This window comes from Sebastes umbrosus, chromosome 1 (assembly GCF_015220745.1).
Source record: "Sebastes umbrosus isolate fSebUmb1 chromosome 1, fSebUmb1.pri, whole genome shotgun sequence".
NCBI classification, from domain to species: Eukaryota; Metazoa; Chordata; class Actinopteri; order Perciformes; family Sebastidae; genus Sebastes; species Sebastes umbrosus.
Genome location: NC_051269.1, coordinates 33106375 through 33125066, shown reverse-complemented (window position 1 = coordinate 33125066; position 18692 = coordinate 33106375). Strand labels below are relative to the sequence as shown.

Genomic DNA, 18692 nt, shown 5'->3' with positions numbered 1-18692 from the left:
TCTGAATGGACCAATGGCTCGGGCTCCGGTGTTTCTGCTTGCAGCTTTCTTGAGAACCGCTCATCCAAACAACTTCACACTAGACACCAGGGCTTTAGTCAAGACCAACTTAATCAAGTCCAAGTCATGTCCAAGACAGTCGAGTCTGAGTCAAGACCAAGTCCAAAGGCAGTCGAGATCATGTCAAGACCGAGTCCGACAGAAATCGAGTCCTGTTCAAGACCATAACGGGAAGTAGTAGGTAACTCTTTACAATGCTAATATAGTGATTAAGGAGTCTATAAACAACATTGATTTATCTTCTAACATCAAACTAAGAATTTAGGTTTGAGGACCATTACAGTCTAACGTTACTCATTAATTAATGAACCTTGAATTTGATCCAATATTTGCTAACAAGACCAAGACAATTCCGAGTCCAACAAAGCACGTGTCCAAGAACGTGTGTCAAGGTCTTGCTTCGCCCTCAAGGGGTTTATTTCACAACAATGACCCGCTAGCTGTATATTATCCCGCTTATTACATGGCTACTTACTTAGGAAATCAATAATTTGACACAAAAATGGTCCTCCAGATACCAACATCAGAACTGCATCCGTAGAAACGGTCTGTTATAAAGAAATAACAGACCGTAGAACATTGTGACCGACCAATCAGAATCGAGCATTCAACAAAGCCGTGTATTAATGCACTATAATAAATATGTCCCGTAGATCTCAAGAGCTTGCATTCGATATTGCACTTCCTTGGGTCCTCAGCAATTCACCCGCCAAGTGTGAAGTCGATTAGATTTCAAGAAAATTGATGGTCAGACAGACAAAGACTCGTCCATTTTAGTTAGAGAAATGAGGTCACATATATAGTGTGTCCCAAGCGTGCTGTGCCATACCGTATGTATTATGAAGCATGTGAGACATGTGACTAAGATCGGTGGTAACACAGTCCTGACAGGTCAATAAATTACGCTAAAGGAGCTGGTGATTTCCAGTCTCTCTCGTCACGTCTTGTATCGAATGAAGTAATGATTTACACACACATCAGAATATCAAATCAAAAGTTGATAAAGATTTTGTTGGTTAAAGTTGGTCAATTCAAGCACAATATGGATATACAGGCTTTCAAAAACTTTTTTACAGGTCAAAGATCTTTGAAGCTTTGAAATCCAGTTCTTCAAATAGACCTCTATTGTGTCATCTGATGGACTGTTAAATAGTTTTTACCTGTGAGCTACATAAAAAGCTCAGTTGTTTGAAATAAAATGAGATCATAATTTCCTATTTCTCTGCAGTATTTATTCATTAATCCGAGGACCCTTTTGAGAGTAAATGTTCCTGAGCACATCTCTTATTGACCCGGCAAACCTTCCTGCTGCAGCTGAGGCAGTTTTGTTCTTTTCATTAAATGTAAAAAGTTTTTAGAGCTGTATAATGTATTCCACCTACATCAGAACCAGCTCCGTCTCAGTTATATTTAATGCATTAGCTGGGGGCAGACTGACAATTCAAAGTGGGGTTTAAATCTGGTGATCCAGTTCAGTCTGAAAACAATATTAAATGCAAAGTTATCTGTTTTGAAATACCCAGATTTCAGATGGAGTCTAATCTAACATCTTAAATTCTGTTCAACAAAAGGTTTAAAGGAAGTAGTTCAAAGGTGAAACAACCGGTCAGCTGGAAGAAAACCTGATTTCTGCCTCATTAAAGACTCTTTTGCGAAGTCTGGCTCAACCTGGGTGGCAATAGCACAATTTTTCTTTATCATTTAGACAAAGTAAAAAAAGGAGATTGCAGACTTGATAACATTACCTTCATCAAGTTAATGCCTTTGTGTGCTTTAAGACTGGTCTGAGGGCAGTTTAGAGTGATTAAGTGCTTTAACCTTCAGTCTGCTCTTGATATTCTAAACCTGTTATTCCAATCTCTATGTCCGATGTGTGTTCGTGCGCGCATGCAATACTGTATTTACCTGTCACTTCCTAAAGAGGACATAGTTTATAAATATCGTCCAGTAGAGCCGAGTGTTGGGGGCTACAAAAAGGGCACCCGCAATCTCCCCATTGTTCACTGGCATCATTGTTGGTCTGACCTCCCAGCTGCTCAGCCATGGTAAGTCTCTGTGTTGGTGTGGGATGCTGTTTGATGACAACGACAGATATGGGATGGGATTTAGTTTGGCTTCAAGGATGCTTACTTTATATTGGACAGATGAGTGCAAACTCAGGGTGTAAACAACAAGATCTAATAAATAATAAAGACAATAAAGATATAATAAGTAAACAAGATATAAAAAATAGTGGGTTCACATTCAATTGAAAAATTCAACATTTTCCAACTATGTACATTTACTCAAATACTTAAGTACAATTTTGAGGTACTTTACCTTTACTTGAGTATTTCCATTTTCAGATACTTCTACTCCACTACATCTCAGAGGGAAATATTGTACTTCTTACTGTACTACATTTATCTGACAGCTTTAGTTACTTTTCCAGATTTATATTTTTGTTAATAATATGAATCAACTAATAAATTATGATATATTTCTGTAGATTAAATACAATTTAATGGATGTAATTTTTGTCACATGAGTGTATTTAAACAATGAATTGTTAAGACTATATGAAAATTTAAAGGTTTACACATAGATCACAATCAGCTGCAATATTAATGTAATGTATTCAGTAATGCAGCAATAATTATCCTATAATGTATATTATTCTAATATGGGCCGTTCTGCATAATAATAAGTACTTTTACTTTTGATACTTTAAGTATATTTTGATTCTAATGCTATCTACAGGCTACAGTTAATGCATCCTAAATTACAAACATGTGTTTTAAGAACAAATAATCACGTTTGACTCGCTAAAGGATGTATTGTTTGTCTTAATGTAATGTTTATGCATGGGTGTTATTGCCCAAAAGCAATTTTCCACCTCTTACGAACACAATGTTCTTTTATTAAGCCATGCAACCCCATTTTATTGATGTTGTCTAACATGTAGCTTCACCTTAACTGCCATGTCGTGTCTGCCTCATCTCTTCTTCCTCTTCTTCTCTTTGTGCCAAAAGGCCCCCAAGAAAGCCAAGAAGAGGACGGCAGAGGGAGCCAACTCCAATGTGTTCTCCATGTTTGAGCAGGCTCAGATCCAGGAATTTAAAGAGGTGAAAGCTGCTCCACCAATTATTTCTTTTCTCCCTGTGATTTACATTTGGCCTGGAACAACAACGGGTGTTGTGGAAATGCCAAATGAATATGCATGTGAGCTCACCATGTCGAGTATTAGGCCAGAAGTTCCAAGTGTTTCTGTCTTAAAAATAAACAGCAACACATCCTTCTATTTGTTCTTTCCTCTACGTCCTCCTCTGTCCTTCCTTTTCCATTGTTCATCGCTGTAGTATGCCCACCTGTCTATTTTCCTGTCCCTGGCTTGGCAGCAGTGAGGCTTGTGGTATGCTGGTTATGACAGTCAGCGGTGCCCAGACATCCAGACTGTGTCATCAGTGATTAGGCTGCAGATAAACTGCTGGGCATGCCCTGGATGCCGGGCTAAACCTCAGGGGGGCGTGCAGGTTATAAATACTTAACAGTGCTCATCTATAAAGATGACACACAAAATATTCAAGGGAAGAAAGAGAATTGAAAACAGTGTGTGACAGATTTTTTTTTTTCTTTCTGAGAAGTGTGCTGAAAGCTGATGTGGCTGCGACTCTCACTTTTAAAGGTAGAGAGACTCATTTATGTGTACTAACTGTACCTCCTCCTCCTCCTCCTCCTCAGGCCTTCACCATCATGGACCAGAACAGAGACGGCTTCATCGACAAGAATGATCTGAGGGACACGTTTGCTGCTCTCGGTATGTCGACATCACCTAGACCTGTCAGTTACTGCATTAACAAACATTACAACAGGAAATACAAAGTGGCCGATGTATAATGTTTATGTTAAAGCTGAAGTAGGCGAGATTGGAGCAAATATGATAAAAAAAAATATTTTTTATAAAACGGTTGCTATATCGTGACAGTAGTACATGAAACAGGTAACCTGGAAAAAAATCATGAGCCTCTGTGTCCTCCGGTGCTCCTAACGGCATCTGCAAGATTTCACATACCGGAGGAAAACAAGCAGTAAGAGCTAATCTGCCGTCTATGAGAGCCGGCTGTCAATCACTCGCAAACTCCGACCAAACGGTCAAACTAGGCCGCGCTGATCAAATATGAATAACTATTATTTTACGTTAATGCCTATTTCTCGCCTCAAATGTTTTCCGAATCATCTTGTAGAGTATGGTTTAGCTGTAAAATGAGAAAGTTGGTGACGCGGCCGCCGTTGTAAAATCTGGTGAAGGAACGCCAAATTCTGGTCACATGACCTGAGCACAGCTAATAGGAACGCTCTCTCTCTGAAATGACCTGTGATTGGTCAAAGTTATTTTAAAGCCTGAAAACAGAGCCATGAGGAGGTGCAGAAGTCTAGTTATCTCTCAGAACACTTGAATTACAATATGCTGAAAGGTTATTATGGAATTTTTTCCCAATGATGCCAAAAATATACTGCCTACTGCAGGTTTAATGACAGAATAAGAAACCAACCAGATAAGAAGATAAGGTAACACTTCATTTTACAGGTCCGCAAATTTCACGGTAATTAGGTGATAATAAGCAAGTATAACATATTTGAAATTTCTTTGGAATTGCTGCCAAATTACCCCAAATATTTACCTCAAAATGTATCCAAAAGTACTTTATTATAAACATTATTTAATAATGATATGCTAAAATAGCATACAATCGTTAGAATAAGGCCCTTAGGCTTGAGAAGTGCTGCTCTTCATCAGAGATTGAAAACCAAAACTATTAGAGGACACTTCTGATCAGGCACACATCTCACCATTGTGTGACTTATTGTCAACACAAATGTAACCTGGTAGCTAATGTCATGATTCAGGGAGGTTTTTAAGAAATTTCAAAGAGGTTATTTGCTAATTATTATATATTTATCAGCAGACATGGAAATAAAGCATATCAATTATCTTTGTATTCTTTTCCTGAAAAGGTATTATATAAATTACCAGCTATTGGGAAATAGCGGAATATAATTATTAAATAATGTTTATAATAAAGTAATTTTTGATAGATTTTGAGGTAAAATCATTACATTCAGACTGAATGAAATAATTGGACGGGCTTATTACAGTCCTGCAACTGTTTTGTTTTTTGGTTTTTTTGGCAGAACGTTTGATTTATTGATTGTTGTCAGGGTTGTAAAAAGAATTTCAAATGATATAACACAAAATGTTTCTAAAATCTTTACCAACCCTGCCTTTAATCTATTTGTGTCGTATGTTCATGTTTGGTGCCATATAGGACGTGTCAATGTGAAACAGGAAGAGATTGATGAGATGCTCAAAGAGGCTCCTGGCCCAATCAACTTCACCGTCTTCCTCACCATGTTCGGTGAGAAGCTGAAAGGTAAGGACGTAACAGGCTAAAGATGAAAATGTAATCACCAAAACTAAACCTATAAGTCATGCAAGTAGACTATTAAAGGGACGTTGTGTAGGATTTAGCGGCATCTAGTGGTGTGGTTGCAGATTGCAACCAACCAAGTACCCCTCCGCTCAGTCCTCCCTTTGCAAGACTACTGTAACGTGAGCCGCCGAGGGCAAAAACGTGGTAACGCCGTTCACCTCGCTCAGAGGCCATCCTGACCATAATAACACTACTTTAGGAGCAACGGAAGTCAGACGGTGGCTGGCGGTACCACGGTTTTGCACTGTGCAACTCACGTTACCGCAGTTTCACAAGCGTGTTAGAGAACTACGGTGGCCTTCAGGTAACTAAGCCAACAAAAACATAATTCTTGGTTTCAGGTGATTATACACTAATGAAAATGATGAATATTATAATCAATTTCTGCTAATAGATCCCCCGAAATGTTACACACTGTTCCCTTAATTTGAATATGTTTCAAGAACTGTATACTGACTGATCTAATGTTTCTAGGTGCTGATCCAGAGGAGACCATCCTCAACGCGTTCAAAGTCTTTGACCCTGAGGGGAAAGGCGTGCTGAGGAAGGACTAGTAAGTGACTCAACACACTCCACTCCTCACACCACACCAGTCTGCAGTATATAAATTCATTGCGTGTGGAGTGTCATGTGAGCTTTTCACTCACAATTTATGACTGCGTCTGAGTCTGACGGCAACCATTCATCCCAGTACGACTCCATCATGACAGGCACATTTCCTCCTGGTGTGAACACATGCCTCGTCGCCTCATGCTGTGTTTTATTTTCTCTCTTTTTTTCCTGCTCAGTGTGACACAGATGTTAACAACACAAGCAGACCGATTCTCCCCGGAAGAGGTATATTGTACTCCAACCTAATTATCATTATTATGTCTAATAGCTTTGTGCATGTTTCCAAAACACACAGAAGGATGAACGTCATCATGACGACCGTCTACATTCACGTCACAAAAAAAACCACTCAGTGATTCATCAACACACCTTTTCATGCACTCTGAGCTTTTGTTTTAGTGAATTGCTCTGATAAAAGTGATAAGAATATCTGATGTTTTTTTTGTTGGTTAGATGGTGCAGATGTTCGCTGCCTTCCCTCCAGATGTGGCAGGAAACCTAGACTACAAGAACCTGGTTCACATCATTACTCACGGAGAGGAAAAGGATCAGGAGTAAAACCTTTTTGTCAACATGTTCATCAAATAGAAAGTCAGGTTTTTTTTGCCCGTACATGACTTGAAACTGGCCCACTGCTCTTGAAGGAGATATGGACTTTGGTTTTATATATGCATCTTTATGTCGGCTGCATTGTCTCTGTACAGTAGGCTACTCACCCAAGAGCGCAAGAGGATCCAGACCAAATGTTCACTTCCAGGCCCCAAAAAAACTGACAATTTACATCAACATAGTGAGCTCCCTTTCTGCTTTATCCACAATATGTTCCCACATTCATCTGAGAATAATTAAATTATTGTCCTCATCATTTCGTATACTCCTCACCGCCTATATATTTTCTTAGAAAAATATCCGTTTGTTAGGTCTGTGCATGTCCGTCTAATAAAAGTTTTCAAAGACAGAAGCCGGCCTGCTTTCTCATTCTGATTTTGACAATGGAGGAAGGAACAATGTAATCAGTACAGAGATTATGCAAAAGAGGTTCCTGTGAGTCATGAGTATGTTTATAGGATCATCAGATTACTAATGAATTCAGCCCAGTAGCACAGCAGTTTGTGAAATAGTCACGAAATGTAATGTAGCCTATTGATTCTTGTACATAGACACAAAATGTGCCCAATTTTCGTGATGGTAAGCACAAAATCAGTAAGTAGTTTTATTTTGAAAAGACTGGAAATTGACACGTGCGTCTCGTGTTGCTGGACATTCGTAGGAAAACGTACAAAAACGACGTTGTTGAAAGTCATGCCTATAGCGTCACGAATAAAAGGTAAATTCCATGTACACGAATCAAATAGATTCAATTTCATGACTATTTCACAATCTGCCGTGAGACTGTGTTGTTTAATTCCATGTTAGGTAGCAAACTTAAGAATAGTGGTTGGTGGTCCACTGAAATCCCCAGAGAGATTAATCCAAAATACGTGGCATTGTTTGTGTGTGTGTATTTGTGTGCATATGCATGTAAGATATGTGTGTATTGTGCGCGTCCATTAAAATGTTTGGCTACTGAAACAGAGGGCTTTAGTGAGACAAAGCCCTGCTGTTATTTTAGTGCTGTGACGATGTGAGCTGAGTAATGCTACACTGTGGAGATCGGGCGGCAGGGACACAATAGGATGCCACCAAGCGATCCTCGCCAGACTTTGGCGGGGTGAAAATCCCTGGTTGTTGGCAGCTGGAAGGTCCGGGGCAAGGGGTGGCCCGCTTGTCAACCCCAGAGTAAAGTATTGCCTTCTGGGGAGGAGAGGAGATATGTAGGGAGCGGTGAGGGATAAGTGCTTGGATCAACTCGGACATCTGAGCTCACATCATTTGAGCGTCCTGTTTGAACAGTCTGTAGGAGCAGACCGTGGCCATTGAAGGAGGGGAATTTGGGCACTGGGGACAAATAGCACATTGTCCCTTTAACCTTAGTTTTACTGCTAGTAGGGCACAGCTAAATGATCATAAAGCTGCACTAATCAATATTTATTATATTAATGGTGGATGAAATAACGATGAGTAATGTAGTGACAAACCCACAGAGAATTATCAGCCAACTCTGCAATTTCTCTCAGCTCTACGCAACGGTTTTAGCTCTTTGTTTTGGTTTTACGACCCATCATATTTGCTCTCATTAAAGGGAGTGTTGATAAAGATTTTAGAAAAAAAGATGTGTTATATTAGTTGAAATTCTCATTACATCCCAACAGCAATCAATAAACTAAATACTCTGACAAAAAAAAAGAAAAGAAAAACTGGTATCTGTGAATACCGCAGGACTGTAATAAGCCCTGTAGTACCACCACCTCATATGTTGAAGTACCAGGTTGATACGCAGGAGTAGTGCACAAAAAAAGTGCCATTTATTAGCAATACGTTTACTGAAAGAAAGGATAAAAATGAAACCCAAAAATGAAACTAGATTAAACTAAATTTCCTGTTGCAGTGGATGTGAATAACATCAGCTGAAAGGACGTAAACATGGACCCAAGCTGTTGCCTAGCAACGCAATTCTGTTGCAATTCCTTTGAAATGTACTAAAACGGAGCATTTCAGACAGAGGGTGAATACAGGTATATTCAAGCAGACAGTATGAGGAAAATAAAGTTTTTTTTAAACATTAAAGTACGTAAACATGTTCTAGAAGAAATCCAAAATACAAGTAAGAACCTGAAAATGAGCATGATATGGGACCTTTAAGCTGGCTGATGTGCTTCTTATATTGGTCATTTCTTCCTGCAGGTTGTTGTGTTGCTCCTTTAAAATGTCTGTTGCCATTTTTATCTAAGGACGTGACAAGATTTGGGGTAAAGTTAATGATTAGCTGGTTATTTTCCACTCTCGAGTCCACACATAAACAGTTTGGTAAATGATCAGATAAGGTTTTGGCATTAACTTCTCCGAGGATAATGACCTACCTGCCAGATGTGGAGTAAAATCCTAATTAAATCTAGTTGGTAGGAAATCTCACTTAGAGGGGAAATATTTTACGATAGTACTCAAACTGGCTGCAGCATTTCTCAGTTTCTCAGGGACCATATGAGTAATAATATGTATTAGAATAACAATGATGTTATATCTTAAAATTATTAAGATCACGTTGGACCTGAGAGTGCAAATATAGGCACTGAAATTAATATTATAAAATAATAACATGCAAAAGTGGACAGATAGTTAAGCTCAGTGAAACTAAAAACTTTTATGCAAAAGAACAGCATCTGTTGTGTTGAGTGGTGACTCACTGAATCTGCATCTGCTTGTACCTGAACACCTCCTAGCGGCCGTTGAGGAAACTGAAAGATGAAATAAATCATCAACAATGATTAACAAGAGCTGCAGTGCTCACAGTATCAGCAACATGGAAAATAAAATCTACAGGCCTAATAAATACTAAATCTGAAGCAATTCCTCAAAAGCAAACCTATAAGTTATGATGCAGCAAGATACAAATGATAGCTTTCACAGAAACCTTGTTGAGATGACATAAAACACATAAAAACCCATGTAAAGCCACGATAAGGTCACTATAATCTCCCCGCTGAGCACCATTCACTGTAAATCCCTGTAGGGATATTATAGGAATATTTCACCAATCATTGATCAGGGGAAGCTTTTTTAAAGTGTGCTGAGGTTGCAATTAACGCTCTCTCACAGAGGTTTATATTGAGATTTAATATAGTTCTTAAGTGGCATTAGGTTGACATCCACCATTCGGAAATAATGGATGAATTTTGTGTGAGAACTGCAGATTTGTGCTGAGTGTGTGTTCAGAGAGGGAAGGCTTTAGCTGTGACGTAAACGGGTTTTGTGTTGTTCTCTCCTCATTTATTAGTGTTACTGTAGAGTATTCTTTTCAATTGTGTTGTTTTTACTATTTTTTTTCAATTTTTTACATATTAAAATGGCAAAAATGTTGGAAGAGGTCTTCAAGCTAAAGTCCTTTGCCCCTTTCTATTTGAATTTACAGCCAATTTAAGGCCATGTTAACGTTCTGACAGCCTTTGAACACACTATCTTCACACTCACAGATACAGTATGTTGGTCATGTCTGCCATCAGGTCAAACTCAGTTGGCACATAAATATAATACTCATAATACTTATTTTCCTTCTCATATCCCAAATCCAAGGACTCAATATTCAGTTTCGTCTTTTACTAAAAGCCCCAGAATCTCTGCAGCTGTGTACACTGTAAGTTCATTATTGTGAATTACACCTGATAACCTCTGTATTAACAAAAACATGTTTTATGATTGAAATAATTGTGTTGATTTCATGAATCATCAGAGCATTAGTTGTGTTAATGTTATCAGCCTCCTGTTTGTGTTATTCTAGGCCTTCTGTTGTGTGTGGCTTCAGGCAGTGATTGGTTAATTAAGAGTCTACTTAGTTTCTGGGCAGGAGTCCGAATTGAAAACAATGCATTTTTTAATTAGCTGAAACCAATAATTTGATCCCAATCAGTGGATGGAGGCTCTGAAGAGGCTTTTTATTCTATTATTTTCTGTTTCTTATATTTTGTCTTGTCTGTTTGGTTAAGTGTTTGGGCCTGTTTGACAGTTTGTTAGTGCAATATCTCAAAAACTCACAGATTTGGGTAAAATTGGCCAAAATCTGAAAGAACTGTCAACTCGTTACACTCAGTTGACTCAAACTCGGTGGAGCGGGCAGTTTCAAAGGTCTGGACCAAGTGGCTCAGGAAGATGTGATTACTTCTTGGTGTGGCTAGAGACCATGTAAAGCATGTTACATTTTTGCTCATTACTCCTGAACTGAGAGAGTAGTACAACATTTTTCTTTTTCCTTTGAGTCCTTGATTCAAGCTATTAGCCTAAACTATTTAGATTTTTTTTGTATTTGCTCCTCCTATAGTAGTAAATTGTATTATTATATTATAGTAAATACTTGATGGAAATCATTCAAGTTATGGCAACTCTTGAATGTACAGTTGCTAGAAGTCAGGTGCAACTCCAGGTAATCCTGTAAAAAAAATAATGGCATTTCACCTGCAGGTGGCACTATGACAACAGAATACATTTAAATGTACATAGTACACAGACTTTTGTGCAATCTCTCCTTGCACAAAGGACTGGAAATCCCCCGACTGGATTTGGGTAGTCTCCAGAAATCTTTTTGGGCAAACGTTATTGTTTGATGAATACTATAATATAATAATAACTGCACACAAATTCAATTCTTTTTTATTTTGCTTCATTTCTTTTTTCTTTTCTTTTCTTTTTAGAAGATGTTAGTGCAATGGGTAAGGAAAAACTCCCAGAGTCTCTTTACATGGAAACTGGAAGAAACCATGGGAAGAGGACATTCTGTATTTATTCATTCTGTTATTTATTTATTTCAGCATTTATTTTTTGCATTTATTTATTTCTGTATTTATTTCAGCATTCATTTATTCTTTTGTTTATTTATTTCCATATTCATTTATCCTTTTATTTATTTATTTATTTCAGCATTTATTTAGCATTTATTTATTTCTGTATTCATTTCAGCATTCATTCATTCTTTTATTCCTTTCTGTATTTATTTATTTCCATATTTATTTATTCTTTTATTTATTCATTCCGGCATTTATTTTCTGCATTTGTTTATTTCTGTATTTATTTCAGCATTCATTATATTATTTTATTTATTTGAGCATTAATTTATTTCTGTATTTAATTCAGCATTCATTTATTCATTTATTTATTTATGTTTGCATTTATTTATTTCTGTATTTATTTCAGCATTTATTGTTGTGTTTATTTATTTCTGTATTTATTTCAGCATTAATTTATTCTTTTATTAATGTATGTATTTATTTCAGCAACTATTATATTATTTTATTTATTCCAGCATTTATTTTTGCATTTATTTATTTATGCATTTATTTCAACATTCATTATATTCTTTTATTCATTCCAGTATTTATTTTTTGCATTTATTTATTTCTGTATTTATTTCAGCATTCATTATATTCTTTTATTCAGTCCAGCATTTATTTTTGCATTTATTTATTTAAGTATTTATTTCAGCATTCATTATAATTCTTTTATTCATTCCAGCATTTATTTTTGCATTTATTTATGTATTTAATTCAGCACTTATTATAGTCTTTCATTTATTTATTTATTTTAATCCAGCATTTATTATATTCTTTTATTTATTTCAGCATTTATTTTTGCATTTATTTATTTATGTATTTATTTCAGCATTCATTATATTTTTTTATTCATTCCAGCATTTATTTTTCCATTTATTTATTTATGTATTTAATTCACCACTTATCATAGTTTTTTATTTATTTATTTAATTCAGCATTTACTATATTCTTTTATTTATTTCAGCATTTATTTTTGCATTTATTTATGTATTTATTTCAGCATTCATTATATTCGTTTATTCAGTCCAGCATTTATTTTTGCATTTATTTATTTAAGTATTTATTTCAGCATTCATTATAATTCTTTTATTCATTCCAGCATTTATTTTTGCATTTATTTATGTATTTAATTCAGCACTTATTATAGTCTTTCATTTATTTATTTATTTTAATCCAGCATTTATTATATTCTTTTATTTATTTCAGCATTTATTTTTGCATTTATTTATTTATGTATTTATTTCAGCATTCATTATATTTTTTTATTCATTCCAGCATTTATTTTTTCCATTTATTTATGTATGTATTTAATTCAGCACTTATCATAGTATTTTATTTATTTATTTAATTCAGCATTTACTATATTCTTTTATTTATTTCAGCATTTATTTTTGCATTTATTTATGTATTTATTTCAGCATTCATTATATTCGTTTATTCAGTCCAGCATTTATTTTTGCATTTATTTATTTAAGTATTTATTTCAGCATTCATTATAATTCTTTTATTCATTCCAGCATTTATTTTTGCATTTATTTATGTATTTAATTCAGCACTTATTATAGTCTTTCATTTATTTATTTATTTTAATCCAGCATTTATTATATTCTTTTATTTATTTTTGCATTTATTTATTTATGTATTTATTTCAGCATTCATTATATTTTTTTATTCATTCCAGCATTTATTTTTCCATTTATTTATTTATGTATTTAATTCAGCACTTATCATAGTTTTTTATTTATTTATTTAATTCAGCATTTACTATATTCTTTTATTTATTTCAGCATTTATTTTTGCATTTATTTATGTATTTATTTCAGCATTCATTATATTCTTTTATTCATTCCAGCATTTATTTTTCCATTTATTTATTTATTTATGTATTTAATTCAGCATTTATTATATTCTTTATTTATTCCAGCATTTATTTTTTTTGCATTTATTTATTTATTTATGTATTTATTTCAGCATTCATTATATTCTTTCATTCATTCCAGCATTTATTTTTCCATTTATTTATTTATTTAATTCAGCATTTATTATATTCTTTATTTATTCTTGCATTTATTTATTTATTTATGTATTTATTTCAGCATTCATTATATTCTTTCATTCATTCCAGCATTTATTTTTCCATTTATTTATTTATTTAATTCAGCATTTATTATATTCTTTATTTATTCTTGCATTTATTTATTTATTTATTTATGTATTTATTTCAGCATGTATTTATTTCAGCATTTATTTATTTATTTATGTATTTATTTCAGCATGTATTTATTTCAGCATGTATTTATTTCAGCATTTATTTATTTATTTATGTATTTATTTCAGCATGTATTTATTTCAGCATGTATTTATTTCAGCATTTATTTATTTATTTATGTATTTATTTCAGCATGTATTTATTTCAGCATGTATTTATTTCAGCATGTATTTATTTCAGCATGTATTTATTTCAGCATGTATTTATTTCAGCCTGTATTTATCTCTGTATTTCCTCCACTGTGTGATGAGTCTTCAGTCCCGCTCTCCGCCGCTCGGTGTCGCTGGTCCCTGCCTGTAGGGTCTGGTGGGCTGGATGTGGGGCTGGATCCGGGCTGTAGGAGACTCCAGGGGGGGCAGCAGGGTATGAGGAGTGTTTCTGTGTTAGTGAGTGTTTGTGAGTGTTTGAGGCTCGTCGAGCAGCAGAAGGGAACTTGAAAACTTCACAGCTTTCCACCGAGAAGGAGAGATCTGCTGTTCCCGGGGCGAGCAGAATAACGGCTGCTTTCTTCGCTTTCACCGTCCAGCTGTTTCCAGATCCACAGAGGAACGAGGACCGGGTCCCGGTTTCTCAGCGTTGGAAGCGATTTCCGGCCAACATGGATGATTTAGGTAAGTTAACCCGCCGTGAACATTCACACAGCAGCGTGTCTCTCTGTGTGTGGCTGTGTTGTTAGACTCAACACGCTGCTGGTTGCTGTAATACTCAACCAAAGGAAGCTTGTTGTTCACTGTGTAGTTGTGTTGTTTGTGGTAGCAGAGTATAAATGTCCAGGTAGGTTAAAGTTATCCCGGTTCAGCTCAGCTCAGCTCGAGGTTACATGCACAGAAAGGCCCCAAGTGACATGAGGAAGACCTGGCATCATTAGATAATTAGCCCAATTAACTAATTAACATTAGCTGGTGTGTGTATACAGTAAGTGGACATAGAGCTGTGTCTGGTGCATTTATTCATTTATGTATTTATTTCAGCATTATTATTTTATTTTATTTATTCGAGCATTTATTTATGTATTTAATTCAGCATTTATTATATTATTTTATTTATTTCAGCATTTATTAGGGTTCAAGCCCCTAATAAATAAAGTTTTATAACCCTAATAATAAAGTTTGTGCTGGTTTGTTATTATTATTTATTTCTGTTTACTATATCACTTTGATAATTAGCCCAATTAACATTAATGCTGGCGTGTATAAAGTAAAGTGTGAGTGGACATAGAGCTGTGGTCGGTGCATTGAATGTGCACAATTCCTCCACATCACTTATTTAAGCATTAAATGCTCCTGCAAGGCTTCTCTAACTTTTTACATGCTCAAAAACTAGCAGAAATATATGAATTAAACCACAGGTCATGTGGCATTTTATGATGTACTGACCTATTAAGACCCTCCTGGTGATTGTCAGGCTTACATAACTGCCTCTACTGCAGGTGGGAATATATGGTACCAGCTGGCTCCAGGTGATTAAAAGATTCAAGATTCAAGCCCTTTATTGTCATTGTGTAGTACAACGAAATCAGATTGTGACAATCCCATAGGTGCTAATGAAAAGATAATACAATAAAAAAGAGATAGTGCAATATAAATATAAAGATAATACAATGCCAGATTACAGTTTTGCCAGATTATTGCACAAAGTGTCCGTCAGATAATTATATAATTATTGCACAGTGATAAGCATGTTATTGCACATATCCGTAAAAAAAACAAAACAATCATAGAGAGTCTTTGAATGATCTGTAGCTCATTTTTTTTACAACTAATCTTCAGCCCTGATTTCAGCTGATTGTCACACATATACAGAAGCAGATGGTTCAAAGTCTTTTTATTGGTATTCTGTACAAAATCCAATAAATCACAGAAATAAATTATACCCCCCCATCCCTATAACAGTATTATTATATCTGCACCATTAAATAAGCAGAATTAATTTAATAAACAATTACAGTTATACATATAAATGAATTAAATCCGATAGAAACATAAACGAAACGAAACATGTACAAAACAAAATCTAAAATAAATTAAAAAAAGGAAAAGACCAAAATTACAAAAAGATAAATAAATTAAAAATAATAATAATTAATTAATTTAAAAAAAAAAAAAACCTAAGTATAAGTTGTGAATTAAATGTAATATGAGGTCAGCAGTTTAAAACTTCAATGTCAGTGGTATCCATTTTTTCTATATAGATTAAAAAGGTCCATATAGCATAACATTTCTAAGCACACCCTCTTGTAGTAAACCACATCCTAAAGGTACATATATCATACACATATACATATATCATAACATATCTATACAGAAGCAGATGAATCCAGGAGAGCTGGTGCTGGCTCTCTCCGCCTGCACAGACTGAGTTTAACTCAGTGAATTATGGCACTCTTGATGACAGCAGAAAATGTAATGCCTGAGGGCAGGTTGTGGTGACAGTGGTGAGGGTGTTGTAGAGCTCAGCACAGTCTTCTTGATGCACACACAGTATCCCGGCTCTCTCTCCAGACTGTGACAGTTCCCTTTTTTTTGGCCATTATTATTTCAGTAGTTTAAAAATCCCTGCAATGAGCAAAAGCAGTGCATGGGGTTTAATGAGACTGCTGCAAAACCATGCGGATCCTTCACAAGTTTCTTTTGGGTCGTGTAGAATAATTTATACAAGCAGTCAGACCCCCTTCAGTGATGTAAAAGTGTGCAGCCTAATTAAAAACAGAAGGAAACACAGCTGAAGTTAACACAGCTTGCACAGTGCCACTAGGGGTGTAAGAAAATATCGGAAAAAAAACAAATATCGGGATATTATGTTTTGTGATACTGTATCGATTCCCAAATAGTTTATATGCAAAGATTAACTCAGTCAATGCTTTATTTTATTTGCAAAGATATGCTTCCCCTAAGTGTATGTGCCCTCTCAAAGTAGTGCTATGATGTCGGATGTTACAGGGACTGTGATCAATAAAAATGCCGATCCCACTGTTCTGATTGCTTAAAAAAAGACTTGAAACTTTGTTTTACTCATATTTTTTGCTTATGGCGCTGTGTTCTTTATACTGACAGTTTTCCTAAAATTAGATTTAAAAAATTGCAATATTTCGCCTTACTTGCATCCATCCATCCCATTATCTGTAACCGCTCACGGTCGTAGGGGTTGGGCTGGAGCCAATCCCAGCTGACATTGGGCAAAGGCGGGGTACACCCTGGACAGGTCGCCAGACTATCACAGGGCTGACGCATAGAGACAGACAACCATTTACGGTCACATTCACACCTACTAACCTCCATGTCCTTGGACTGTGGGAGGAAACCGGAGAACCCGGAGAAAACCCATGCTAACACGGGGAGAACATGCAAACTCCACACAGAAGGGCCCCAAGCCGCGACCCTCTTGCTGTGAGGCGGCAGTGCTAACCACTGCACCATCGTGCCACCTCGCCTTACTTATAATATCGCAATATATTGAATCGTAAACCCTGTATCATGATATGTATCGTATCGCCAGATTCTTGCCAATACACAGCCCTAAAGTGCTGTCAGAATCAGCTTTTTTTTAATTAATTTGTGCTGCAGTTTGTGTTTACAAGGCTTTGAGTTTTTCCCCCGGCAACTGTAAGGTTAAGTTTAGCAGGACATCCGTGAAATGCATCGAAGGAGTCGGGTTCATTGCCTGCTAAAAAAAAACGCCAGAATGCATTCATAAAGTCAAAGATGATAAACGTCTTGCAAAAGCAGTCCAAAAAATGTCACCCCCCTTTGTGAGCTGCAGGTGGACTAGCCATCAGATAAGAGATAGCACGTTATTAATCATATCATTCCCATTCCAGGCAGGGCCACGCTGTTTGAACTGGCTCGGTTCCTTTAAAAAAGCATCGTGAGTAGAGAGTGCCATAATTTCTCACCTGGATATGTCTAATTTGGGCTAAAACCACAGCTCTGTGGTTGAGACTGTGCCGAGAATATTGGTTATTCTATATCCAGTCAATATTTATGGATACCTTCTCAGCTTACGTGGGTGAAGGGCTTTCCTTAAAGTAGCTGCTTAAAAAAGAGCGTTACACAACCCCGTGTAATTATCATGTCACAGGGTTGTAAATCCTGTCATCGTTTTAGCACAGACCTGTGAGACTGTGGCACCCAACCTTAGAGAAATGTAGGCGACAGATATCCCCCCTGTCCAATGTTGTATGCTCTGTCCTTATGGATGGTGTTGGGATGAGAGGGACATTTTTCATCCATCTTTTTATGAAAATTGAAAGTATTGAAGTAGGGCTGGGCAATATGACAATATATATATCGTCAAAATGATATAAAAATGTATATCGTACATATGTTTCTTTATTGTTTCTATTGTTATATAGGCTAGGGGCCTATATTTATTTATTTTTCTCTATGATTTCACCTAAAACTGTCCATTTATCAAGTATTTAAATCACACAGGAGTATACAGAAATAGGCTTTACCATGGGGTTATTTCATATAGACTATTTATTTATTTATTTATTTACTAGAACACATTAAGGGGTGTGTGTTGGCAAGAATCTGGAGATACGATACGTATCATCATACATGGGTAACGATTCAATATATTGCGATACTGAATGCAAGGCGATATATTGCGTAATTTAATTTTAGGAAAATGTCATAGTATAAAGACACACCACAATAAAATCTGAGTTAAAAAAAAGTCACGATGTGAAATGGCTACTATGGGGATTAACATCATCACACATGAATATAGCTGGGCTCATTGGATCCACAAGAGTCTCAACTTTACAGTGATACCCAATTTATGCAATTCCAAGACTGTTTAGGGTCCCCAGTATGCAGAAATATTCAAATACACCATTTTTAGAATAGGCGAAAATAACAA

At 35.8% G+C, this 18692-nt stretch overlaps 2 protein-coding genes across 2 annotated transcripts in view; both read left to right on the top strand.

The window, feature by feature from the left end:
* Positions 1–2030: 2030 nt before the first annotated feature.
* On the top strand, positions 2031–7104 carry myl2a (myosin, light chain 2a, regulatory, cardiac, slow). Its single transcript, XM_037787044.1, has 7 exons — positions 2031–2105; positions 3072–3164; positions 3781–3856; positions 5367–5471; positions 6006–6084; positions 6320–6368; positions 6597–7104. Exons 1-7 carry the CDS (start codon positions 2103–2105, stop codon positions 6699–6701), a joined length of 510 nt encoding a protein of 169 aa, XP_037642972.1. The 5' UTR covers positions 2031–2102; the 3' UTR covers positions 6702–7104.
* Positions 7105–14105: 7001 nt separating this feature from the next.
* LOC119490029 (paxillin-like) overlaps positions 14106–18692 on the top strand; it is a 44581-nt gene continuing 39994 nt past the window's right edge. The window contains exon 1 of the mRNA XM_037773179.1: positions 14106–14440. Within this exon, the coding sequence (XP_037629107.1) occupies positions 14428–14440 (13 nt within the window). The 5' untranslated portion in view covers positions 14106–14427. The remainder of the gene's footprint in view (positions 14441–18692) is intronic.

Bases quoted from the DNA above. Each gene is read 5' to 3' on its own strand.
- myl2a (XM_037787044.1), top strand. The intron at 3,165-3,780 runs GTGAAAGCTGCT...CCTCCTCCTCAG, and splicing joins AGATCCAGGAATTTAAAGAG to GCCTTCACCATCATGGACCA. The intron at 5,472-6,005 runs GTAAGGACGTAA...TAATGTTTCTAG, and splicing joins GTTCGGTGAGAAGCTGAAAG to GTGCTGATCCAGAGGAGACC.